At 46.6% G+C, this 27,778-nt stretch overlaps 1 protein-coding gene across 2 annotated transcripts in view; it reads right to left on the reverse strand.

Moving 5' to 3' along the window:
• The window catches only part of slc9a7 (solute carrier family 9 member 7), a 111,406-nt gene that overhangs the window by 75,802 nt on the left and 7,826 nt on the right, over positions 1-27,778 (reverse strand). For both annotated transcript variants that reach the window (XM_071342173.1, XM_071342174.1), the window contains exons 4-11: positions 20,352-20,428; positions 20,168-20,280; positions 19,871-19,976; positions 16,911-17,052; positions 16,512-16,617; positions 13,668-13,756; positions 12,132-12,245; positions 4,236-4,347 (exon numbers count right to left, since the gene is read on the reverse strand). In XM_071342173.1, coding sequence (XP_071198274.1) covers positions 4,236-4,347; positions 12,132-12,245; positions 13,668-13,756; positions 16,512-16,617; positions 16,911-17,052; positions 19,871-19,976; positions 20,168-20,280; positions 20,352-20,428 — 859 coding nt within the window. The remainder of the gene's footprint in view (positions 1-4,235; positions 4,348-12,131; positions 12,246-13,667; positions 13,757-16,511; positions 16,618-16,910; positions 17,053-19,870; positions 19,977-20,167; positions 20,281-20,351; positions 20,429-27,778) is intronic.

Genomic DNA, 27,778 nt, shown 5'->3' on the forward strand with positions numbered 1-27,778 from the left:
CTACACAACGGCACAGGTCCCTACTACACTCGGCACAGGTCCCTACTACACAACGGAACAGGTCCCTACTACACAACGGCACAGGTCCCTACTACACAACGGCACAGGTCCCTACTACACTCGGCACAGGTCCCTACTACACAACGGCACAGGTCCCTACTACACAACGGCACAGGTCCCTACTACACAACGGCACAGGTCCCTACTACACAACGGCACAGGTCCCTACTACACTCGGCACAGGTCCCTACTACACTCGGCACAGGTCCCTACTACACTCGGCACAGGTCCCTACTACACTCGGCACAGGTCCCTACTACACAACGGCACAGGTCCCTACTACACAACGGCACAGGTCCCTACTACACAACGGCACAGGTCCCTACTACACAACGGCACAGGTCCCTACTACACTCGGCACAGGTCCCTACTACACTCGGCACAGGTCCCTACTACACTCGGCACAGGTCCCTACTACACTCGGCACAGGTCCCTACTACACTCGGCACAGGTCCCTACTACACAACGGCACAGGTCCCTACTACACAACGGCACAGGTCCCTACTACACAACGGCACAGGTCCCTACTACACTCGGCACAGGTCCCTACTACACTCGGCACAGGTCCCTACTACACTCGGCACAGGTCCCTACTACACAACGGCACAGGTCCCTACTACACTCGGCACAGGTCCCTACTACACAACGGCACAGGTCCCTACTACACTCGGCACAGGTCCCTACTACACAACGGCACAGGTCCCTACTACACAACGGCACAGGTCCCTACTACACAACGGCACAGGTCCCTACTACACAACGGCACAGGTCCCTACTACACTCGGCACAGGTCCCTACTACACAACGGCACAGGTCCCTACTACACAACGGCACAGGTCCCTACTACACAACGGCACAGGTCCCTACTACACAACGGCACAGGTCCCTACTACACAACGGCACAGGTCCCTACTACACAACGGCACAGGTCCCTACTACACAACGGCACAGGTCCCTACTACACAACGGCACAGGTCCCTACTACACTCGCCACAACACTGCTATAGAACATACAATGCATTTTGTCACATTCATTCAAAGATCTAAGCTTTCTTATAAAGTACAGTCTTGGCTTTTTAGTAGAGACTGAGGATTCTCCTTCCAGTACAGTCTGGGCTTTTTAGTAGAGACTGAGGATTCTCCTTCCTGTACAGTCTGGGCTTTTTAGTAGAGACTGAGGATTCTCCTTCCAGTACAGTCTGGGCTTTTTAGTAGACACTGAGGATTCTCCTTCCTGTACAGTCTGGGCTTTTTAGTAGACACTGAGGATTCTCCTTCCTGTACAGTCTGGGCTTTTTAGTAGACACTGAGGATTCTCCTTCCTGTACAGTCTGGGCTTTTTAGTAGACACTGAGGATTCTCCTTCCAGTACAGTCTGGGCTTTTTAGTAGACACTGAGGATTCTCCTTCCTGTACAGTCTGGGCTTTTTAGTAGACACTGAGGATTCTCCTTCCAGTACAGTCTGGGCTTTTTAGTAGAGACTGAGGATTCTCCTTCCAGTACAGTCTGGGCTTTTTAGTAGACACTGAGGATTCTCTTTCCAGTACAGTCTGGGCTTTTTAGTAGACACTGAGGATTCTCCTTCCAGTACAGTCTGGGCTTTTTAGTAGACACTGAGGATTCTCCTTCCAGTACAGTCTGGGCTTTTTAGTAGAGACTGAGGATTCCCCTTCCAGTACAGTCTAGCAGTCTCCTCTCATCACACAGCTGACTATAGCAGTCTCCTCTCATCACACAGCTGACTATAGCAGAGTCTCCTCTCATCACACAGCTGACTACAACAGAGTCTCCTCTCATCACACAGCTGACTCTAGCAGAGTCATCAGATAATGTCTAAGTGGCTCAGTTCATTGGTGTTTGAAGTCATTTGTGTAAAGGGTAAAAGGTGACAGGAGACGGTCCTGCGCCGCCCCCCGTGTTGGTACATATCCGATCTGATACTGCCTGGTTCAACCTTACCTACGCTGTTCTATTTGTCAGGTAGTTCACAATCCATTTGATTTTGTGTGGGTTTACGTGAATGTCCTTTATCTTTTGGGCATGCGGGTTGGATTGTATGGTATTGAAAGCACTGGAGAAGTCGAAGAACATTGTTGTCACCACGGCTTCTCCAGGTGTGGAGGAGGGAGAGCATCTTCAACACCAGTTTTTGGGCAGTAGGCCAATTGCAAAGGATCCAGATCGCCTGCCACCTCGGCCCTTCATGAAAGGTATTAAAACCCACTCAAAGGTTTTCAGGACTTGTGTGAAGTCTTTCAGTGCAGTCCCTCCTGCTTTCTTTGAAATGGGTACTATGCAGGATGTTTTCCATTTAGTAGGAATATCTGTGAGTATTAGGGACAGGTTGAAAACATACTGCAGTATGACAGCCTGTTGATTAGCACACACCTTGAGTCCTCTGGCTTTAAAACCCCCATCAGGCCCTGCTGACTTCCTGGGATTGATCCTCTTCAGCAGCTTAACCAAATGTTCCTCCCAGATGCTCATGGGCTCAGTGCTTCCCAGAGTCCAGCACCTCCCCAATCTGCTGTTGCTCTGCTGAGAAACTGGTTCAACTCTGTGGCTCTGTCCCTTCCCCCCCATCAGCCCCATGGTGCTGTTATCTTCTTCATACCATCCCAGACATCCTTCATGTTATTCTCTTGCAGCGTTCTAATTTCAGTTTGTATTTATGTTTTGCCTTTCCTGATCAGCCCTTTAATTTCGTTCTGTACTGTCAACTCATCCCTATTTCCATTATGTAAACCCTTCTTTTTCCTGTTCTGTGCCTCCTTGATTTATTTTATGACGCATGGTTTATTATTTGCATAGCATTTCACAGTTTTGCTTGGTACCACATTGTCAGTACAGGAGTTAAAACTTCTTAATAGGGGGCACTATTTTCACTTTGGGAAAAAATCGTGCCCAAATTAAACGGCCTCGTACTCTGTTCTAGATCATACAATATGCATATTATTATTACTATTGGATAGAAAACACTCTGAAGTTTCTAAAACTGTTTGAATTATATCTGTGAGTAAAACAGAACTCATTTGGCAGCAAACTTCCAAACAGGAAGTGAAAATTCTGAAAATGGGGCTCTGTCAGGGCCTGCCTATTCAACTGGCTTATATTTATGGATCTGTATGCACTTCATACGCCTTCCACTAGATGTCAACAGGCAGTAGAATGTTGAATGGGGTGTCTAGCTTGATGTGAGACTGAATGAGAGCTTTTGGAGTGACAGGTCCGCCTTATTGGCAGTATTCAACTGCGCACCAGGGAACCTCACATTGTCTTCTGAAATGCATTCGGTATACACGACGAAATGCTCGGCTCTGATTTTATTGGATACATATGAGAAAAACATCATAAAGTAGGATTTTCAACCGAGTTTGACCAGTTTATTCTACGTTTATTGGGACTTTTGGAATTTTTCGTTCCAGGCGCAAAGATTTCTTGGACATGTGCCCTCCACATGGCTAGCCAAAGTTGCTAATTCGACAGAAGAAATGGACATTCTAAAACAAAACAACGATTTATTCTGGAACTAGGACTCCTTGCACAACATTCTGATGGAAGATCATCAAAAGTAAGAGAATATTTATGATGTTATTTCGTATTTTTGTGGTTTATGTTGGCTCCAACAAGGTGGAGAATTGGTGAGCGCTGTCTCACAATATTGCATGCTGTATGTTGTACTAAAGTTATTTTTTTTAAATCTAACACAGCAGTTGCATTAAAAACCAGTGTATCTTTCATTTGCTGTACAACATGTATTTTTTAGTAAAGTTTATGATGAGTTTTTTGGTTAGATTACGTGACTGTCCAAAATTTGAATTTATACTAGAGACATCATTGGTCTATACTAGAGACATCATTGGTCTATACTAGAGACATCATTGGTCTATACTAGCGACATCATTGGTCTATACTAGAGACATCATTGGTCTATACTAGAGACATCATTGGTCTATACTAGAGACATCATTGGTCTATACTAGAGACATCATTGGTCTATACTAGAGACATCATTGGTCTATACTAGAGACATCATTGGTCTATACTAGAGACATCATTGGTCTATACTAGAGACATCATTGGTCTATACTAGAGACATCATTGGTCTATACTAGAGACATCATTGGTCTATACTAGAGACATCATTGGTCTATACTAGAGACCTCACTGTTACCTGCAAACATCATCATGTGCTGGAAGTTGCCCCTGATCTTGTTCCTGCGTCCCAGGTTGAGCAGGAAGGAGAGGGGGTAGATGTTGGCGGCACGGCCTATGAAGATGGCCAGCTGACGGACGGGACAGTGTTGAGGATAGAAGTCGGTATACATAAAGGACATAAACTCTGCCACAATGTGAAGAACACCCCACAGCCCTGTTTACCTTGAAACTATCACCACTGACAGTGAACTATCAACAGTTAAAGGGGAATGGAAACACTATCCACTCTTAAAGGGGAATGGAAACACTATCCACTCTTAAAGGGGAATGGAAACACTATCCACTCTTGAAGGGGAATGGAAACACTATCCACTCTTGAAGGGGAATGGAAACACTATCCACTCTTGAAGGGGAATGGAAACACTATCCACTCTTAAAGGGGAATGGAAACACTATCCACTCTTAAAGGGGAATGGAAACACTATCCACTCTTAAAGGGGAATGGAAACACTGTCCACTCTTAAAGGGGAATGGAAACACTGTCCACTCTTAAAGGGGAATGGAATCACTTTAGGAAGAACATTTAAGCAAAGAGATGTATTCAATCCACTGATAGTAAACATGTGCATTTAACATAAAAACATTTATATATTTAGTATTTTGATCGTCGACAAGGTATATTTGATCTATGGTCAGCTCCATTTTAAATTGCCATAGTAACGACTGATGCCAGTGCGTCACTGGTAGGAAACAGTAAAGTGTGGTATTGAGTTTTCACACGGAGAGTGAATCGAAAGAGAGTGAGGTTAGGACAACGAAGATGACAACAAAACATAGTAATTCAAACATTAACTGTATAGCACCAGGCTGTGGGAAATGGCTCCAAAAAAAATCCCTCTGTAAACTACCATCGGCGGCCCAATGACCCACAACTTTTTAAGAAGTGGCTTCTTAGGGCTAGGCCCCGTTTTTCTCCACTTCCTGTCTGAATGACGTGCCCAAAGTAAACTGCCTGTTACTCAGGCCCTGAAGCCAGGATATGCATATAATTGGTACCATTGGAAAGAAAACACTTTGAAGTTTGTAGAAATGTTAAAATAATCTACGAGAGTATAATAGATATGGTAGGAGAAAATCCAAAGAAAAACCAACCAGAATTATTTTGAGAGAGACCATCCTCTTAGAATGGCAAGTATAAGGTCATACTGAAAATTAGCTCTCTGGATGCAATTCCTATGGCTTCCACAGGGTGTCAGCAGTCTATGTTCAAGGTTTCAGGCTTGTAACTTCAAAAACGAATAAGAAATATCAGTTTTAGTACAGGGACAGTCTTGGAAATTTGTGTTTGCGCACGCCATGAAGACAGGACGTACCTGCTAAAATCGGTTTCCTATTTAACATACTTCTTTCCGTAAGAAATATTATAGTTTGATTACATTTTAGAGTGTCTGAGGAGTAGATAGAAATGTATTTTGACTTGTTGAAACAAAGTTTAGGGGTAGATTACCGGATTCTGAGGTAACGTTAAACCAGTCATGACTGTTGATGACTAGGCTAGCGTTAGACACTGGACAACTTTGTTGCAACTGTAGTTGAAGGTAACAAGCTAATTGTGTCTGAAGTGTTTTGTGTAACACCCCCCAGTAACTAACGTTTGTAGTTACTCTGTAGCCCTGTTACTAGGTAGTTACTCTGTAGCCCTGTTACTAGGTAGTTACTCTGTAGCCCTGTTACTAGGTAGTTACTCTGTAGCCCAGTTACTAGGTAGTTACTCTGTAGCCCTGTTACTAGGTAGTTACTCTGTAGCCCTGTTACTAGGTAGTTACTCTGTAGCCCAGTTACTAGGTAGTTACTCTGTAGCCCAGTTACTAGGTAGTTACTCTGTAGCCCTGTTACTAGGTAGTTACTCTGTAGCCCAGTTACTAGGTAGTTACTCTGTAGCCCTGTTACTAGGTAGTTACTCTGTAGCCCAGTTACTAGGTAGTTACTCTGTAGCCCAGTTACTAGGTAGTTACTCTGTAGCCCTGTTACTAGGTAGTTACTCTGTAGCCCTGTTACTAGGTAGTTACTCTGTAGCCCTGTTACTAGGTAGTTACTCTGTAGCCCTGTTACTAGGTAGTTACTCTGTAGCTAGCTTCCATCTCAGATCGTCAAGTAACGTTACTGTAATACATTTTGTTGACATGTGTTTTAATGTTTTGTTAGCTCCACCTTACTTAGCTGGACTGAAGTTGACATAGCTAATGTTTGCTGGGGGGGGAAATGGCCTTGTATTTGCTGTGTGTGTGTTGACAAAGCATACAAGACAGGTAGCTTGTTAATGCCAACTTATATATTTGGGTTCAGTTGTCTTAACGAAACGTTTGTTTGTTTCCAGGATGACATCTTCATCCCTGAAAAGGTTTTCATCCTGGAGGAGACTGTGCAGGAGGAGACTGTGCAGGAGGAGATTGTGCAGGAGGAGACAGAGGAGGTACAAGCAAATCCATGTTATTTCGCCTGGATATCATAAGGTGAATGCACCAATTTGTAAGTCGCTCTGGATAAGAGCGTCTGCTAAATGACTTAAATGTAAAATGTAAATGTTATTTCTAAGGCTATTGTTTATTTCAATCTGTCATCACTGAGGCCATTGTGGATATAAACTGGACAATACACAGTGATTCTTGAATTATACCTATATCCTAATAGATGTCTTAATTGTTTTCTACCAACAGGAAAGAACAGTTAGTACAGCATGCCAAACTGACCCCTGGGTGCCAGAGTGTTGCTGCGGTGGAGAAGAGGTCCGCCGGGACCCTCACTAAAGAGGTGGACCCTCACTAAAGAGGTGGACCCTCACTAAACAGGTCCACCGGGACCCTCACTAAAGAGGTCCACCGGGACCCTCACTAAAGAGGTGGACCATCACTAAAGAGGTCCGCCGGGACCCTCACTAAAGAGGTCCGCCGGGACCCTCACTAAAGAGGTGGACCCTCACTAAACAGGTCCACCGGGACCCTCACTAAAGAGGTCCACCGGGACCCTCACTAAACAGGTCCACCGGGACCCTCACTAAAGAGGTCCACCGGGACCCTAACTAAAGAGGTCCACCGGGACCCTCCGGGACCATCACTAAACAGGTCCACCGGGACCCTCACTAAAGAGGTGGACCGGGACCCTCACTAAAGAGGTCCACCGGGACCCTCACTAAAGAGGTCCACCGGGACCATCACTAAAGAGGTCCACCGGTACCCTCACTAAAGAGGTGGACCGGGACCCTCACTAAAGAGCTCGGGGCCCAACCAGATTGATCTCACGACCATCAGTATACAACTGAGTCCTGCCCCTATAGACCACAGATGGAGCTGACGGAGAGATCAGTGAAGACCAGAACTACACCACAGATGGAACTGACGGAGAGAGAGATCAGTGAAGACCAGGACTACACCACAGATGGAGCTGACAGAGAGAGAGATCAGTGAAGACCAGGACTACACCACAGATGGAGCTGACAGAGAGAGAGATCAGTGAAGACCAGAACTCGCTGTATGAACCTGAGAGATCAGAATCAATCACAGTCTTAGCCAAGATATACTATCGAAGAGAATGTGTAAAATCAAGCTGAAGCAGTTGTTCAATGTCTGCCATGAGCCAGGATGTCGAGCAGGTGTCATCAGTTCATCCCTGAATATAAATGGTTTGCCATCACCATGGAGACAGTGTGTTGTGGGCCACAGGAGGAAGTGGGAGTCCCAGACCAGATTGGGAAGGTTGTTTGCAGGGAATCTGTTGGTGCTCATGAGCAGGAGTATGATCTGTGGCCCATTGCCAACGGTGTGAGGAAACAGCTGGGGGCCATCGGAAAGTAAGAGGTACTGTCATATATTTTATAGTAAAATCAGAAGTATATCTGATGATTCCAGTCAGTGTGTGAGGGCATTAACACACCACCTTGTGGTAAGTGCGAAAATAACTAAAAGGAAGTCTACGAGATTATGTCAGATGTAGACATATAGAGAGAGATTACCTACAATGATTTGTGTAGCTTGTATCTGGCTCTAGGACCATCCCAACAGACTCTCCTCAGTGCTCAGAGAGAGAGTGCCGGTCAGTTTGGGGGAGCGGACATGGAGAAGGAGCAGGCCATTCAACAGCGAATTCAAAGATACACCCATCCATAAAAGGAATCGGAGTGGAATTTTTTTACCACAGGTTTTTTTTTTTTTACCTGTTTCAACGTGCTACCTTGTCCCAGACCTGCTGTTTTGACTTTCTCTCTCCCAGACCTGCTGTTTTGACTTTCTCTCTCCCAGACCTGCTGTTTTGACTTTCTCTCTCCCAGACCTGCTGTTTTGACTTTCTCTCTCCCAGACCTGCTGTTTTGACTTTCTCTCTCCCAGACCTGCTGTTTTGACTTTCTCTCTCCCAGACCTGCTGTTTTGACTTTCTCTCTCCCAGACCTGCTGTTTTGACTTTCTCTCTCCCAGACCTGCTGTTTTGACTTTCTCTCTCCCAGACCTGCCGTTTTGACTTTCTCTCTCCCAGACCTGCCGTTTTGACTTTCTCTCTCCCAGACCTGCTGTTTTGACTTTCTCTCTCCCAGACCTGCTGTTTTGACTTTCTCTCTCCCAGACCTGCTGTTTTGACTTTCTCTCTCCCAGACCTGCTGTTTTGACTTTCTCTCTCCCAGACCTGCCGTTTTGACTTTCTCTCTCCCAGACCTGCCGTTTTGACTTTCTCTCTCCCAGACCTGCCGTTTTGACTTTCTCTCTCCCGGACCTGCTGTTTTGACTTTCTCTCTCCCAGACCTGCTGTTTTGACTTTCTCTCTCCCGGACCTGCTGTTTTGACTTTCTCTCTCCCGGACCTGCTGTTTTGACTTTCTCTCTCCCGGACCAGCTTGTAAAAACACCTTAATAACTCCTGTTTCTATGATCCGTTTCCACTACCATGTAGCCAGGTCACTTTCAATAAAGGCGTCAGCTAAATGACATTTATTATTAAAAGTGTCCTTTGACTCTGACAACTAGCTGTCCAGTGTAGTTACCATTCCTTTCCACTAGATGGCAGCCAAAGCTAGTTGAAGTCAATACTCTAGCGACAGGGACACAGGGTTACTGCACGTTGAAAGTAGTTTTATCTTCAAAGCAAGTTTATCTGGTTACTCTTGAACCTGTTGTTATAGTGGACAAGCTAATGAGTACTATTTTTTACATAAGGCGCAGGTATTAGGTCTATGTCTTCAGGCTAGGCTACATTTACTAAATGAACTGGTTTTATTCAAACTCAAATCCTATGTAGATGCCACTTGCTTCTGGGTATGTGCGCCTTATCGAAGAGACGACAAACGCAGGGATGAGACGCCGTACACCTCGTCCAATTCTCCCATGTGCCCATAGGGTGAACTGGTGATAAACTGCCAGCCTGTATTCTCTGCAAACAAAACCATAAGAAAATTAGTCTGATACCGAAACTAAATGTGTGTAACCTTTATTTAACTAGGCAAGTCAGTTAAGAACAAATTCGTATTTACAACGACGGCCTACCAGGGAACAGTGGGTTAACTGCCTTGTTCAGGGACAGATTTTGACCTGGTCAGCTCGGGGATTCGATTCAGCAACCTGGTGAATGCATTACCATGGCGACAAACAGCGCTGGTGAAAAACATCGTTATAGGATACTGATATATACTGAGCACCTACCCACTACTCCTATTAGCTTTAAACTATTTATAATCAAGCAAAACTTCAATTATTTAACTGGCATATCGGCTGCTGACTGGTCAGTAACCTCTTCTGATAGGAAGTCCTTCATAAGGATTAGTGACACGTCCAATACATCACCATCCAGACAGACTGACAGGAACCTCTGACCTGGATGTAATACATCACCATCCAGACAGACTGACAGGAACCTCTGACCTGGATGTAATACATCACCATCCAGACAGACTGACAGGAACCTCTGACCTGGATGTAATACATCCAGGATCCGCTGGGATATTGTGCTGTATCGCCACCATCTCTCCACAACACATCAAACTCCTCCTCTAGCCATTACCTGGCAGCATCCCCACCCACACCAGATTGTGTTTGGCTACGCCGACCCTCTGAGGTGTTTCAGGTCTGTGTTCCTGCTACGAGAACGAACTCTTTGATCTGAGGGCAACGATCGGCTCAAACATGAACGGCTTCAGTACGTTTATTGATGCAACAATGCCAATATGGCGATTTACAGTTAGTTGGCCGGCGTTCTAAATCACAGTGTTTCCACTCCCCTTTAAAAGAGACAAAGAGCAGCATCCTTTGCTGTCCCAGCATGCACGGGTGTTATTTATCCTCTCTGAGCTGCCTGTGGTGTGGTGGTGCGTTAGAGGTAAACACAGATAAACAAGGAGGCAGGATAGAAGACACAGTCAGGGGATTTAAAGGGCCTTGGAGGTAAGGATAAATACAGATGAAGTCTAAGTCAGGAGGAGGGGACTGAGAACAGGACTGACCACTGGCTAGCCAGGCAGGACTGACCACTGGCTAGCCAGGCAGGACTGACCACTGGCTAGCCAGGCAGGACTGACCACTGGCTAGCCAGGCAGGACTGACCACTGGCTAGCCCGGCAGGACTGAACACTGGCTAGCCCGGCAGGACTGACCACTGGCTAGCCCGGCAGGACTGAACACTGGCTAGCCAGGCAGGACTGAACACTGGCTAGCCGGCAGGACTGACCACTGGCTAGCCAGGCAGGACTGACCACTGGCTAGCCAGGCAGGACTGACCACTGGCTAGCCAGGCAGGACTGACCACTGGCTAGCCAGGCAGGACTGACCACTGGCTAGCCAGGCAGGACTGACCACTGGCTAGCCAGGCAGGACTGACCACTGGCTAGCCAGGCAGGACTGAACACTGGCTAGCCAGGCAGGACTGAACACTGGCTAGCCAGGCAGGACTGAACACTGGCTAGCCGGCAGGACTGAACACTGGCTAGCCAGGCAGGACTGAACACTGGCTAGCCAGGCAGGACTGACCACTGGCTAGCCAGGCAGGACTGACCACTGGCTAGCCAGGCAGGACTGACCACTGGCTAGCCAGGCAGGACTGACCACTGGCTAGCCAGGCAGGACTGACCACTGGCTAGCCAGGCAGGACTGACCACTGGCTAGCCAGGCAGGACTGACCACTGGCTAGCCAGGCAGGACTGACCACTGGCTAGCCAGGCAGGACTGACCACTGGCTAGCCAGGCAGGACTGAACACTGGCTAGCCGGCAGGACTGAACACTGGCTAGCCAGGCAGGACTGAACACTGGCTAGCCAGGCAGGACTGACCACTGGCTAGCCAGGCAGGACTGACCACTGGCTAGCCAGGCAGGACTGACCACTGGCTAGCCAGGCAGGACTGACCACTGGCTAGCCAGGCAGGACTGACCACTGGCTAGCCAGGCAGGACTGACCACTGGCTAGCCAGGCAGGACTGAACACTGGCTAGCCAGGCAGGACTGACCACTGGCTAGCCGGCAGGACTGACCACTGGCTAGCCAGGCAGGACTGAACACTGGCTAGCCGGCAGGACTGAACACTGGCTAGCCGGCAGGATTGAACACTGGCTAGCCGGCAGGACTGAACACTGGCTACCCGGCAGGACTGAACACTGGCTAGCCAGCAGGACGTATGGAAGTATCAGGGAAGCTTTGAGGAGCAGTTGTACTGGTTGTCTCAGAAGTGTATCGGTGTAAACAGTCTTGGACAACACAAACAGTACAACTGATCAAGGCTTCCCGGATACTTCCACAATATCTGGCTATTGCATGATTTGCTTCATGCGTTGTCTGTAAACCAGCTCTCTGTTAGCGTTACCTAGACTGACCGTGTGGAAGCAGCAGGGAAACATTGAGGAGCTGGAGTTATAGAGGAGTCACTGTTCAGGGTTAAAGGATACGAAGGCCCCGGCGATGAAGATGGGGCTGAATACATGGTTCTGGAAGGTGAACAGAGCCAGGCCCATGTAGGAGAAGATGAAGTTCTCTGCTAGGAAGTGAAGGACCTCAAACAGCTGAAACACAGAGAGATTCATTCATTACATACACACACATCCAAGTCAACAAAGCTGAGAAGGCTAATCTTTATGTTTAATCCCTTTTAATATTCTGAGGTTTCTCTTCAACCAGGTAGCTTTAAAGGATGCCAGTCAGTCAGTTAAAACCAGGCCTACGTAGAATTTCCTCACACTCTTGCGAGTAGGGGAATGTGGTAAGATGGGTCACTCATAATATCAGAGAACAGGGGTTAAGCAAGAAACCTTAAGTTTTCTTTCAATTATTAGTTTAGATATCTCACAGTGGGGTATGGCCAGAGGCCCTCCGAAGCCAGACAGTCCCAACGTATCAACCCTCAGTGGCCCCGACACTGAGGACTGTACGTGCCAATGAAGGTACAGGGACGTCTGGTCAGTAGGACCTCAAAAGTATGAGAGGATGCCAAAACAAGCCGCATCGCGGCCCTTGAACAGTGCGGAAGATGTAGCCATGGAGTGAGCCCTGGTTACTACCCCTTGCTGTTATAGGTCAATATAATAGCTTCCACAATCCAATGTGATAACCGTTGATGAGAAAGGGGCCTCCCCTTGCAGGGAGGCGCCCAGGACACAAAAAGTTGGTCACTCGTCTGCAAAGCTCTCGTCCTATCCAAATAAACGCTCAACGCACGTACTGGACACAAACAATGGAGATGCTCCGCTTCCATAGAATCAGATGTTATTGGTCACATACACATGGTTAGCAGATGTTATTGGTCACATACACGTGTTTAACAGATGTTATTGGTCACGTACACATGGTTAGCAGATGTTATTGGTCACGTACACATGGTTAGCAGATGTTATTGGTCACGTACACATGGTTAGCAGATGTTATTGGTCACATACACATGGTTAGCAGATGTTATTGGTCACATACACATGTTTAACAGATGTTATTGGTCACGTACACGTGGTTAGCAGATGTTATTGGTCACATACACATGGTTAGCAGATGTTATTGGTCACATACACATGGTTAGCAGATGTTATTGGTCACATACACATGGTTAGCAGATGTTATTGGTCACATACACATGGTTAGCAGATGTTATTGGTCACGTACACGTGTTTAGTAGATGTTATTGGTCACATACACATGGTTAGTAGATGTTATTGGTCACATACACTAGCTCCAACAGTGCAGTAGTATCTAACTAAATGCTTGTGTTCCTAGCTCCAACAGTGCAGTAGTATCTAACTAAATGCTTGTGTTTCTAGGTCCAACAGTGCAGTAGTATCTAACTAAATGCTGGTGTTCCCAGCTCCAACAGTACAGTAGTATCTAACAAGTAATATCTAACAATAGACACAACCAGGAGAGGAGAGGGGCTGGAGAGGGTTAGTGGTAAGGGTTAGGGCTAGAGTGTTAGTATTAGTGTGTAGTATGTAGGGTGTTACCTGCTTGGTGCGCTTGGTGGACTCCTCAGACAGGTTGTTGTATGTGTAGTGGGCCTGCGTGATCCCACAGAATAGCACCGCCACGACACCTGGGACAGAACACACAGAGATAGAACAGTCGAAGCATAACACAGCTGACGCACCTGAGGATACAGTCTGCTTCCCACATGGCCCCCTCTGGTCAAAAGGAGTGCACTATATAGGAAATAGGGTGCAATTGGGAACACTAATTGCTTATTCCAGTTACTAATAAGTATGCACCCATTAACAAAATGACTAAAATATGTTAAATCCCTGTGGATTGATGAGGAATTAAAAATATTATGGAAATTATGGTTGAGAGGGATAAGGCAAGAGGAATTGAATTGCAAATAAGTCTGGCTGCACAACCGATTGGCAAACGTACTGCACATTGAGAAATCATGTTACTAAACTGAATAAAAAGCATAAACTAAACTATGAAACAAAGATAAATGACAACAAATGATAGTAAAAAGGTTTAGAGCACCTTAAATTAAATTTTGGGCAAAAAGGCAAACTCAGCTCCATCATTCATTGAATCAGATCTCATTCACCACTGATATTGGCAATTACTTTATGATTTTTTCATTGGCAAGATTAGCAAACTTAGTGTGACGGCCCTGAATTTGTCTAAACAGTCTCAGTGCTTCTCCTGCCAAATGGGGCGCTTCCCCTTTAATTCCCTAATAAACAGCCTCAGCATCAGCTGCGCAAAAGTGGGTTGCGCAAGAGAGGAAGTGTTCAACCTTCAGCTGGAAGCTCGTTCAAACCCCGTTTGTTTTGTTGGATTTAAAAGTGTTTACTGTAGCCGTGTCGACCAGTATCGGATCTACTTATGTCTATTGTTGGACTGCCGAGGTACGTTAGTCTCCGCTGGAGATCTGTTGGCGGATTGGATTGTCTGACTACAACTTTTTGTGTGGAACGGAAGTTTATTGCATTCTGAGTGTATGAATGAGACCGGTTTTACGCATCACTTTATGGAAGGACAATTGCGTGACTATGGTCACTGAACTCATTTAACGGGCTGGACTCTCTTTAGGGCTGAGGTACGAGACTTTTATTTATTTTGGGAATAAAACCAACACACAAAAAAAGTTTTATTTCCAATGTTTTAAGAGTTTATGAAAAGTGTATTTCCATACTGACTTTTACTTGTATTGGTGCAGACTTGACGGACCAGACGGGACTCATTCCCTCAAACAAAAAGGAGAAATCTATATTTTTTCTGGTGGTCACAACCTACCTGGCATCCCTAAAAAAACAACTCAAACCGTTACATTAGGCATGACATGCCAGCAACAAACGCTGACACTACACATCCAAGTATAACTGATCAAATTATGAAAGACAAGCACTGTACTTTTGAATTCCGTTAAGTTAGTGTGGAAGAGGTGAGAAAAAAATTATTGTTCTCTTAACAATGTCAAGCCACCGAGGTCTGACAATCTGGATGGAAAATGACTGAGTATAATAGCGGACGATATTGCCACATCTTCAATTTAAGCCTACTAGAGAGCGTGTGCCCTCAGGCCTGGAGGGAAGCTAGAGTCATTCCACTACCTAATAAAGTTCCCTTTACTGGTTCAAATAGCTGACCTAAGAGGGTGCAAAGCAGTCAAAGGCAAAAGGTGGCTATTTCAAGAATCTCTAATGTAAAAATATATTTTGATTTGTTTAACACTTTTGGTTACTACATGATTCCATGTGTGATATTTCATAGTTTTGATGTCTTCACTATTATTCTACAATGTTAAAAATAAAGAAAAACCCTTGAATGAGTAGGTGTGTCCAAACTTTTGACTGGTAATGTACACAAGACATGCACTCTACACATGGACGTTGTATTGTAGATGCAGTGGCCTGCTAGGCTACCTGCCTCCCTGCGCCACATCATAATCCTCGTATTGTTTATCTATGTGCTCTGCTCTTTCTTTAGCAGAATCTGTAAAACATTTACTGCAGCCAGTGTGCTGACCATACAGTGGATACTTCAAACAGCACACTATTCCCTACATAGTGCACTACATTTCACCAGAGCCCTATTCCCTACATAGTGCACTACATTTCACCAGAGCCCTATTCCCTACATAGTGCACTACATTTCACCAGAGCCCTATTCCCTACATAGTGCACTACATTTCACCAGAGCCCTATTCCCTACATAGTGCACTACATTTCACCAGAGCCCTATTCCCTACATAGTGCACTACATTTCACCAGAGCCCTATTCCCTACATAGTGCACTACATTTCACCAGAGCCCTATTCCCTACATAGTGCACTACATTTCACCAGAGCCCTATTCCCTACATAGTGCACTACATTTCACCAGAGCCCTATTCCCTACATAGTGCACTACATTTCACCAGAGCCCTATTCCCTACATAGTGCACTACATTTCACCAGAGCCCTATTCCCTACATAGTGCACTACATTTCACCAGAGCCCTATTCCCTACATAGTGCACTACATTTCACCAGAGCCCTATTCCCTACATAGTGCACTACATTTCACCAGAGCCCTATTCCCTACATAGTGCACTACATTTCACCAGAGCCCTATTCCCTACATAGTGCACTACATTTCACCAGAGCCCTATTCCCTACATAGTGCACTACATTTCACCAGAGCCCTATTCCCTACATAGTGCACTACATTTCACCAGAGCCCTATTCCCTATATAGTGCACTACTCTTCACCAGAGCCCTATTCCCTACATAGTGCACTACATTTCACCAGAGCCCTATACACTTTATAGGGAATAAGGTGCCATTTGGGATGCAAACAGAGCCCCTCTTGACCCCTCCACCCCGGTCCTGACCTGTGAACCCGCAGGCCTCGGCCAATAGGAAGGTGCTCCAGGACATGAGGAAGAAGAGGGCTGTCTCCAACAGGGGGAAACAGTGCAGCTTGGTGAACTTGGTCACGTAGAGACAGAGTTAGAGAATCAGAACATTTCACATACACTATTGCCATTGCTTCGGAGGACACTATTGCCAGTGTACTGAATACGCTGTTAATAAAGTTATCTTTTAGAAATGTAAACAAAAACCAGTTGTGGTAATGTTTCAGGTAAGGATATGAAAGCAGTGACCACTTCAGACTAGCTATAACTTAAACATGACTCTTTCCACCCAACATAATAATCAAGATGGCAGCACCCTTTGTCAGCGGTTTTCGTTACGAGATCCCTATGTTGTGTAGTGATGTAGAAGGATATGAGTGCAGTGAGCACTCCGGTGACGGCTCCCATGGCGAAGGATCCACTGAAGATGCCCAGGAAAACCCCCACTGACTTGAAGAAGGCTGTGGCATCGAAGGTGTGTGTGCTGGCTCCAGCCGGCTGATAGGCTACAATAGACCTGGAACAAAGAAACACAATTTCCAGCAAATATCCTGTTTCACAGTTGGTAGGTACAATACGTTTCACAGGCACAATATGTTTCCCAGGCACAATACGTTTCCCAGGTACAATACGTTTCACAGGTACAATACGTTTCACAAGCACAATACGTTTCACAGGCACAATACGTTTCACAGGTACAATACGTTTCACAGGCACAATACGTTTCACAGGCACAATACGTTTCACAGGTGGTAGGCACAATACGTTTCACAGGTACAATACGTTTCACAAGCACAATACGTTTCACAGGCACAATACGTTTCCCAGGCACAATACGTTTCACAGGTGGTAGGTACAATATGTTTCACAGGCACAATACGTTTCACAGGTGGTAGGCACAATACGTTTCACAGGTGTTAGGTACAATACGTTTCCCAGGTACAATACGTTTCACAGGTACAATACGTTTCACAAGCACAATACGTTTCACAGGCACAATACGTTTCCCAGGCACAATACGTTTCACAGGTGGTAGGTACAATATGTTTCACAGGCACAATACGTTTCACAGGTGGTAGGCACAATACGTTTCACAGGTGTTAGGTACAATACGTTTCCCAGGTACAATACGTTTCACAGGTACAATACGTTTCACAAGCACAATACGTTTCACAGGCACAATACGTTTCACAGGCACAATACGTTTCACAGGCACAATACGTTTCACAGGCACAATACGTTTCACAGGTGGTAGGCACAATACGTTTCACAGGCACAATACGTTTCACAGGTACAATACGTTTCACAAGCACAATACGTTTCACAGGCACAATACGTTTCACAGGCACAATACGTTTCCCAGGCACAATACGTTTCACAGGTGGTAGGTACAATATGTTTCACAGGTGTTAGGTACAATACGTTTCACAGGTACAATACGTTTCACAAGCACAATACGTTTCACAGGCACAATACGTTTCACAGGTGGTAGGCACAATACGTTTCACAGGTGTTAGGTACAATACGTTTCCCAGGTACAATACGTTTCACAGGTACAATACTTTTCACAAGCACAATACGTTTCACAGGCACAATACGTTTCACAGGTACAATACGTTTCACAGGCACAATACGTTTCACAGGCACAATACGTTTCACAGGCACAATACGTTTCACAGGCACAATACGTTTCACAGGCACAATACGTTTCACAGGCACAATACGTTTCACAGGCACAATACGTTTCACAGGTGGTAGGCACAATACGTTTCACAGGCACAATACGTTTCACAGGTTGTAGGTACAATACGTTTCACAGGCACAATACGTTTCACAGGTGGCAGGTAGCCTAGCGGTTAGAGCATTGGGCCTGTAAGTGAAAGGTCGCTGTTTTGTATACCCTAACCGACAAGGTGAAAAATATGTTGAAATGCCCTTGAGCAAGACACTTAACCCTAATTTGCTCCAGAGGCGGCATACTACACTGAACAAAAATGAACACCTAACATATAAAGTTTTGGTCCCATGTTTCATGAGCTGAAAGAGATAATTAATCCACCTGACAGGTGTGGCATATCAAGAAGCTGATTAAACCACATGATCATTACATAGGTGCACCTTGTGCTAGGGGACAATAAAAGGCCACTTTAAAATATGCAGTTGTGTCACACAACACAATGCCACAGATGTCTCAAGTTTTGACAGAGCGTGCAATTGGCATGCTGACTACAGGAATGTCCACCAGAGCTGTTACCAAAGAATTTTATGTTCATTTTTATTATCATATACTGCCTCCAAAGTCGTTGTAGAAAATTTGGCAGCGCGTCCAACTGGCCTCACAACCGCAGGCCTCGTGTAACCACGCCAGTACCCAGGACCTCCACATCCGGCTTCTTCAGCTGCGGGACTGTCTGAGGAGTATTTCTGTCTGTAAAAGCCCCTTTGTGGGGAACACTCATACACATGCCTGCACCCCTGTCCAGTCATGTGAAATCCATAGATTAGGGCCTATATAATTTATTTAAATTGGCTGATTTCCTAATATGAACTGTAACTCAGTAAAATATTTTTTATTGTTTCATGTTGCTTTCATATTTTTGTTCAGTATACTATGGCTGACCCAGTAAAACAACACCTATCATACTACTATGGCTGACCCAGTAAAACAACACCTATCATACTACTATGGCTGACCCTGTAAAACAACACCTCTCATACTACTATGACTGACCCTGTAAAACAACACCTATCATACTACTATGACTGACCCTGTAAAACAACACCTATCATACTACTATGGCTGACCCAGTAAAACAACACCTATCATACTACTATGACTGACCCAGTAAAACAACACCTATCATACTACTATGACTGACCCTGTAAAACAACACCTATCATACTACTATGACTGACCCAGTAAAACAATACATTTCACTGCACCATCCGATGTATGTGACAATAAAACCTTTTTTTAATTGTATCATACGCTCTTTCACATAACACCTGATGTGCCGTTGCAGCTGCCAGCTACACCACACTAGGCATTTCCAGCAGGGGTCAGTAGAGCACCAGGTCTGTCTCAGCTCCAGATGGACAACACTAGTGATGTAACACTGTCTGTCACCTCAGTGAGGAATCTCTACAACATCGGGGAAAAGGAGGGGAAACGAGGACGGAACAGGAATATTTCCCAGAAACTGAGGAACCCTCTGACACACACACAGAGAGACAGAGCGAGAGAGACAGAGCGAGAGAGACAGAGCGAGAGAGACAGAGCGATAGAGACAGAGCGAGAGAGACAGACAGAGCGAGAGAGAAGCACGGTAACTTACGAGGAGAGGACGATGGCCACTGCGTCGTTCATGACACTCTCTCCAAACAGCAGGGCATAAAGATCCACATCTGCATGGAGCTCATTGAAGATGGCCAGCACCGTCACTGAAATACACACACACACACACACTTAAGAGTTGGGGAGCAACGTGTTGCTTGCCAGGATGTACCATGACCATCCTTGTAGTGAACTAGGAGGGATGATATGTTAAGGACGGACTGCAGAGGTATGCTCCTGGAGATCTGTAGAGAGAGCCCTCCACTGGGATGAGGTGGGGAGGAGCTCCAGTGCCTACCTGGGTCAGTGGCAGAGACGATGGCGCCAAAGAAAAGACAGTCTGTGTAGTAGAACTTGTTAGTCAGCTGCCCTAGGAACTGCATCAGCTTCACCACGCCATACATCAGGTTTCTGAAGAGAGGAGAGGAAGAGTTCCAACCCAGACATGATCTAAAATCAGCCCCAACAACACACTGACTCACCCAATGACGAAGCACGAGATAGCTGTTCCTAGGAAGGCATAGGTTATGATGGAGCCCAGGTTCCTGAAGAAGTGTCTCTGGAAAAAGACAAGGGATGTTATAATCGATAGGCTACATCATAGAATGTAGAGAGGTCAGTGTGTGATCTACATGGGCATTAAATAAACATGTATTTCTGTGCCATTGATATGTCAGTCAGCCCCACAAGAGGGCCTTGGTGTGCAGGGAGAGGGTTGCCTGTCATCTCCCCTCACAAGAGGGCCTTGGTGTGCAGGGAGAGGGTTGCCTGTCATCTCCCCCCACAAGAGGGCCTTGGTGTGCAGGGAGAGGGTTGCCTGTCATCTCCCCCCACAAGAGGGCCTTGGTGTGCAGGGAGAGGGTTGCCTGTCATCTCCCCCCACAAGAGGGCCTTGGTGTGCAGGGAGAGGGTTGCCTGTCATCTCCCCCCACAAGAGGGCCTTGGTGTGCAGGGAGAGGGTTGCCTGTCATCTCCCCCCACAAGAGGGCCTTGGTGTGCAGGGAGAGGGTTGCCTGTCATCTCCCCTCACAAGAGGGCCTTGGTGTGCAGGGAGAGGGTTGCCTGTCATCTCCCCTCACAAGAGGGCCTTGGTGTGCAGGGAGAGGGTTGCCTGTCATCTCCCCCCACAAGAGGGCCTTGGTGTGCAGGGAGAGGGTTGCCTGTCATCTCCCCTCACAAGAGGGCCTTGGTGTGCAGGGAGAGTGTTGCCTGTCATCTCCCCTCACAAGAGGGCCTTGGTGTGCAGGGAGAGTGTTGCCTGTCATCTCCCCTCAGAGAGCAACTTGCAGTCTCTCTTCTGGGTCCCTTCTAGCCACCAGCCATTGGTGACCTGGTCACTCCCTCTACAACAGACCCTCCTCCCCATGGGAGTGTGACTGGACTGGCAGGAGAACACAGAACAGTCTAACAAGAAGCTCACCTTTTAGTAGGTACATTTCTATGGCAATGAAACATTCAGAACGGACCTGCTCTGGGGCAGGCTAACTAAGGGCCAACTCCATTTATCCTACATTCAGAACTGACCTGCTCTGGGGCAGGCTAACTAAGGGCCAACTCCATTTATCCTACATTCAGAACTGACCTGCTCTGGGGCAGGCTAACTAAGGGCCAACTCCATTTATCCTACATTCAGAACTGACCTGCTCTGGGGCAGGCTAACTAAGGGCCAACTTAGTTAGCCTCCAGTCCAGGCTCTGTCTCAGCGGTCTAAGACACTAGAGATCCTGGTTCCAGTCCAGGCTCTGTCTCAGTGGTCTAAGACACTAGAGATCCTGGTTCCAGTCCAGGCTCTGTCTCAGCGGTCTAAGACACTAGAGATCCTGGTTCTAGTCCAGGCTCTGTCTCAGCGGTCACAGACACTAGAGATCCTGGTTCCAGTCCAGGCTCTGTCTCAGCGGTCACAGACACTAGAGATCCTGGTTCCAGTCCAGGCTCTGTCTCAGCGGTCTAAGACACTAGAGATCCTGGTTCCAGTCCAGGCTCTGTCTCAGCGGTCTAAGACACTAGAGATCCTGGTTCCAGTCCAGGCTCTGTCTCAGCGGTCTAAGACACTAGAGATCCTGGTTCCAGTCCAGGCTCTGTCTCAGCGGTCTAAGACACTAGAGATCCTGGTTCCAGTCCAGGCTCTGTCTCAGCGGTCTAAGACACTAGAGATCCTGGTTCCAGTCCAGGCTCTGTCTCAGCGGTCTAAGACACTAGAGATCCTGGTTCCAGTCCAGGCTCTGTCTCAGCGGTCTAAGACACTAGAGATCCTGGTTCCAGTCCAGGCTCTGTCTCAGCGGTCTAAGACACTAGAGATCCTGGTTCCAGTCCAGGCTCTGTCTCAGCGGTCTAAGACACTAGAGATCCTGGTTCTAGTCCAGGCTCTGTCTCAGCGGTCTAAGACACTAGAGATCCTGGTTCTAGTCCAGGCTCTGTCTCAGCGGTCTAAGACACTAGAGATCCTGGTTCTAGTCCAGGCTCTGTCTCAGCGGTCTAAGACACTAGAGATCCTGGTTCTAGTCCAGGCTCTGTCTCAGCGGTCTAAGACACTAGAGATCTTGGTTCTAGTCCAGGCTCTGTCTCAGCGGTCTAAGACACTAGAGATCCTGGTTCTAGTCCAGGCTCTGTCTCAGCGGTCTAAGACACTAGAGATCCTGGTTCTAGTCCAGGCTCTGTCTCAGCGGTCTAAGACACTAGAGATCCTGGTTCTAGTCCAGGCTCTGTCTCAGCGGTCTAAGACACTAGAGATCCTGGTTCTAGTCCAGGCTCTGTCTCAGTGGTCTAAGACACTAGAGATCCTGGTTCTAGTCCAGGCTCTGTCTCAGTGGTCTAAGACACTAGAGATCCTGGTTCTAGTCCAGGCTCTGTCTCAGCGGTCTAAGACACTAGAGATCCTGGTTCTAGTCCAGGCTCTGTCTCAGTGGTCTAAGACACTAGAGATCCTGGTTCTAGTCCAGGCTCTGTCTCAGTGGTCTAAGACATTGCATCTCAGTGCTAGCTGTGTTACTACAGATCCTGGTTCGTGTCCAGGCTCAGATCCTGGTTCGTGTCCATGCTCAGATCCTGGTTCGTGTCCAGGCTCAGATCCTGGTTCGTGTCCAGGCTCAGATCCTGGTTCGTGTCCAGGCTCAGATCCTGGTTCGTGTCCAGGCTCAGATCCTGGTTCGTGTCCAGGCTCAGATCCTGGTTCGTGTCCAGGCTCAGATCCTGGTTCGTGTCCAGGCTCAGATCCTGGTTCGTGTCCAGGCTCTGTCTCAGTGGTCTAAGACACTAGAGATCCTGGTTCGTGTCCAGGCTCAGATCCTGGTTCGTGTGTGGGCTCTGTCGCAGCTAGCCGCGACCGGGAGACCCATGGGGCGGCACACAGCGTCGTCCGGGTTAGGGGGGGGTTTTGCCGGCATAGATGTCCTTGTCCCATCGTGCACTAGCAACTCCTGTGGCGGGCAGGGCGCATGCATGCTGACACGGTCGCCAGCTGTACGGTGTTTCCTCCGACACATTGGTGTGGCTTCTGGGTTAAGCTGGCATTGTGTCAAGAAGCAGTGCGGCTTGGTTGGGATGTGTTTCGGTGGACGCACGGCTCTTGACCTTCGCCTCTCCCGAGTCCATACGGGAGTTGCAGCAATGAGACTAACTACCAAGATGATACTACGAAATTGGGGAGAAAACGGGGTGAAATAAAATACAATAATAACTATCACAACACATTTAGTAACCACAGCATTTGCTTTCCAAACTGTACATTTTTCACACAATCGTATTTTTCAGTGTCCCACTGACACCTGGAAGCAATCATAGACATATCATCCATAGACTCCAGGTCATCTACAAGGCTATGCTAGGTAAAGTGCCGCCTTATCTCAGTTCACTGGTCACGATGGCTACACCCACCCGTTCTCTGCTGCCTGCGACTGGAACGAATTGCAAAAATCTCTGAAGTTGGAGACTTTTATCTCCCTCAACAACTTTAAACATCTGCTATCTAAGCAGCTAACCGATCGCTGCAGCTGTACATAGTCCATCGGTATATAGCCCACCCAATTTACCTACCTCACCCCCATACTGTTTTTATTTATTTACTTTTCTGCTCTTTTGCACACCAGTATCTCTACTTGCACATGATCATCTGATGATTTATCACTCCAGTGTTATGGGTTGTTTAAGCACTGACTCGCCCATGGGTTGTTTAAGCATTGTATCAAGTTGTGTTAGTCATACAGTGCATTCGGAATGTATTCAGACACATTGAATTTTTCCACTTTGTTACGTTACAACCTTATTCTAAAATGGATTAAATTGTTTTTCCCCCTCATCTACACACAATACTGCATAATGACAAAGCAAAAACTGCTTTATAGACATTTTTGCATATTAAAAAAAAAATGTAATATCACATGAGACATCAGACCCTTTACTCGGTACTAAACTCAGAAAAAAAAGAAGCGTCCCTTTTTCAGGACCTTGTCTTTCAAAGATAATTCGTGAAAACTAAAAATAACTATACAGATCTTCATTGTAAAGGGTTTAAACACTGTTTCCCATGCTTGTTCAATGAACCATAAACAATTAATGAACAAGCACCTGTGGAACGGTCTTTAAGACACTAACAGCTTACAGACGGTAGGCAATTAAGGTCACAGTTATGAAAACTTAGGACACTAAAGAGGCCTTTCTACTGACTCTGAAAAACACCAAAAGAAAGATGCCCAGGGTCCCTGCTCATCTGCGTGAACGTGCCTTAGGCATGCTGCAAGGAGGCATGAGGACTGCAGATGTGGCCACGGCAATGAATTGCAATGTCCGTACTGTGAGATGCCTAAGACAGAGCTACAGGGAGACAGGACGGACAGCTGATCGTCCTCGCAGTGGCAGACCACGTGTAACAAAACCTGCACAGGATAGGTAAATCCGAACATCACACCTACGGGACAAGTACAGGATGGCAACAACAACTGCCCGAGTTACACCAGGAACGCACAACCCCCCCATCAGTGCTCAGACTGTCCGCAATAGGCTGAGAGAGGCTGGACTGAGGGCTTGTAGGCCTGTTGTAAGGCAGGTCCTCACCAGACATCACCGGCAACAACGTCGCCTATGGGCACAAATCCACCGTCGCTGGACCAGACAGGACTGGCAAAAAGTGCTCTTCACTGACGAGTCGCGGTTTTGTCTCACCAGCGGTGATGGTCGGAATCGCGTTTATCGTAGAAGGAATGAGCGTTACACCGAGGCCTGTACTCTAGAGTACTCTAGAATTTGGAGGTGGAGGGTCCGTCATGGTCTGGGGCGGTGTGTCCCAGAATCATCTTACTGAGCTTGTTGTCATTGAAGGCAAACTCAACGCTGTGCATTACAGAGAAGACATCCTCCTCCCTGATGTGGTACCCTTCCTGCAGGCTCATCCTGATATGACCCTCCAGCATGACAATGCCACCAGCCGTACTGCTCGTTCTGTGCGTCATTTCCTGCAAGACAGGAATGTCAGTGTTCTGCCATGGCCAGCGAAGAGCCCGGATCTCAATCCCATTGAGCACGTCTGGGACCTGTTGGATCGGAGGGTGAGGGCTAGGGCCATTCCCCCCAGAAATGTCTGGGAACTTGCAGGTGCCTTGGTGGAAGAGTGGGGTAACATCTCACAGCAAGAACTGGCAAATCTGGTGCAGTCCATGAGGAGGAGATGCACTGCAGGACTTAATGCAGCTGGTGGCCACACCAGATACTGACTGTTACTTTTGATTTTGACCCCCCTTTGTTCAGGGACACATTATTCAATTTATGTTAGTCACATGTCTGTGGAACTTGTTCAGTTTAGGTATCATGTTGTTGATTCTTATGTTTATACAAATATTTACACATGTTAAGTTTGCTGAAAATAAACGCAGTTGACAGTGAGAGGACGTTTCTTTTTTTGCTGAGTTTATGTTGAAGCACCTTTCGCAGAAATTACAGCTTTGAGTCTTCTTGGGTATGATGCTACAAGCTTGGCACACCTGTATTTGGGAAGTTTCTCCCATTCTTCTCTGCAGATCCTCTCAAGCTCTATCAGGTTGGATGGGGAGCGTCGCTGCACAGCTATTTTCAGGTCTCTCCAGAGATGTTTGATCGGGTTCAAGTACAGGCTCTAGCTGGGCCACTCAAGGACATTCAGAGACTTGTCCCGAAGCCACTCCTGCATTGTCTTTGCTGTGTGCTTAGGATCGTTGTCCTGTTGGAAGGTGAACCTTTGCCCCAGTCTGAGGTCCTGAGCAGGTTTTCATCAAGGATCTCTCTGTAGAGTCAGGAATTCCCCAGGGTAGCTGTTTAGGCCCCTTGCTTTTTCCAATTTTTACTAACGACACGCAACTGACTTTGAGTAAAGCCAGTGTCTATTTATGTGGATGACTCAACACTACACACGTCAGCTACTACAGCGACTGAAATGACTGCAACACTTAACAAAGAGTTGCAGTTAGTTTCAGTGGGTGGCAATGTATAAGTTAGTCCTAAATATTTCAAAAACTAAAAGCATTGTATTTAGAACAAGCACTCACTAAACCCTAAACTTCAACTAAATCTAATAAACTAATAAATAATGTGGAAATTGAGCAAGTTGAGATGGCTAAACTGCTTGGAGTAACACTAGATTGTAAACTGTCATGGTCAAAACATATTGATGCAGCAGTAGCTAAGATGGGGGAGAAGTCTGTCTATAATAAAGTGATGCTCTGCCTTCTTAACAGCACTATCAACAAGGCAGGTCCTACAGGCCCTAGTTGTCGCACCTTGACTACTGTTCAGTCGTGTGGTCAGGTGCCACAAAAAAGGACTTCGGAAAATTGCAATTGGTTCAGAACAGGGCAGCACGGCTGGCCCTTGGATGTACACAGAGAGCTAATATTAATAATATGCATGTCAATCTCTCCTGGCTGAAAGTGGAGCAGCTAATAGCGATCCATAATAAATACAAATACTTTGCTCCGTTCATCTTTCCCTCGATCCTGACTAGTCTCCCAGTCCCTGCAGCTGAAAAACATACCCACAGCATGATGCTGCCGCCACATTGCTTCACCATAGGGATGGTTCCAGGTTTCCTTCAGACGTGACGCTTGGCATTCAGGCCAAAGAGTTCAATCTTGGTTTCATCAGACCAGAGAATCTTGTTTCTCATGGTCTGAGAGTCTTTAGGTGCCTTTTGGCAAACCCCAAGCTGGCTGTCATGTGCCTTTTACTGAGGAGTGGCTTCTGTCTGGACACACCATGAAGGCCTGATTGGTGGAGTGCTGCAGAGATGGTTGTCCTTCTGGAAGGTTGTCCCATCTACACAGAGGGAACTCTACAGCTCTGTCAGTGACCATCAGGTTCTTGGTCACCGTCCTGACAATTTCCCTTCTCCCCCGATTGCTCAGTTTGGCCAGGAGGCCAGCTCTAGGATGAGTCTTTGATGGTTCCAAACTTCTTCCATTTAAGAATGATGGAGGCCACTGTGTTCTTGGGGAGCTTCAATGCTGCAGACATTTTTTGGTACCCTTCCCCAGATCTGTGCCTCGACACAATCCTGTCTCGGAGCGCTAGGGACAATTCCTTCGACCTGTTTGCCTTTCCAAATCATGTCCAATCAATTTAATTTACCACAGGTGGACTCCAATCAAGTTGTCGAAACATCTCAAGATGATCAATGGAAACAGGATGCACTGGAGCTCAATTTCGAGTCTCATAGCAAAAGATCTGAATACTTATGCAAATAGGTATTTTCCGCATTAACACATTTGTTTTCCTGTTTTCGCTTTGTCATTATTGGGTATTGTGTGTAGATTGATGTGATTTTTTTAAATCAATTTTAGAATGAGGCTATAACGTAACAAAATATGGAAAAAGTCAAGGGGTCTAAATACATTCCGAAGGCACTGTATGTACGGGATATGCCTGGTATACATCGTCTAACGAAATG

This window comes from Salvelinus alpinus, chromosome 15, assembly GCF_045679555.1.
Source record: "Salvelinus alpinus chromosome 15, SLU_Salpinus.1, whole genome shotgun sequence".
Lineage (NCBI taxonomy): Eukaryota > Metazoa > Chordata > Actinopteri > Salmoniformes > Salmonidae > Salvelinus > Salvelinus alpinus.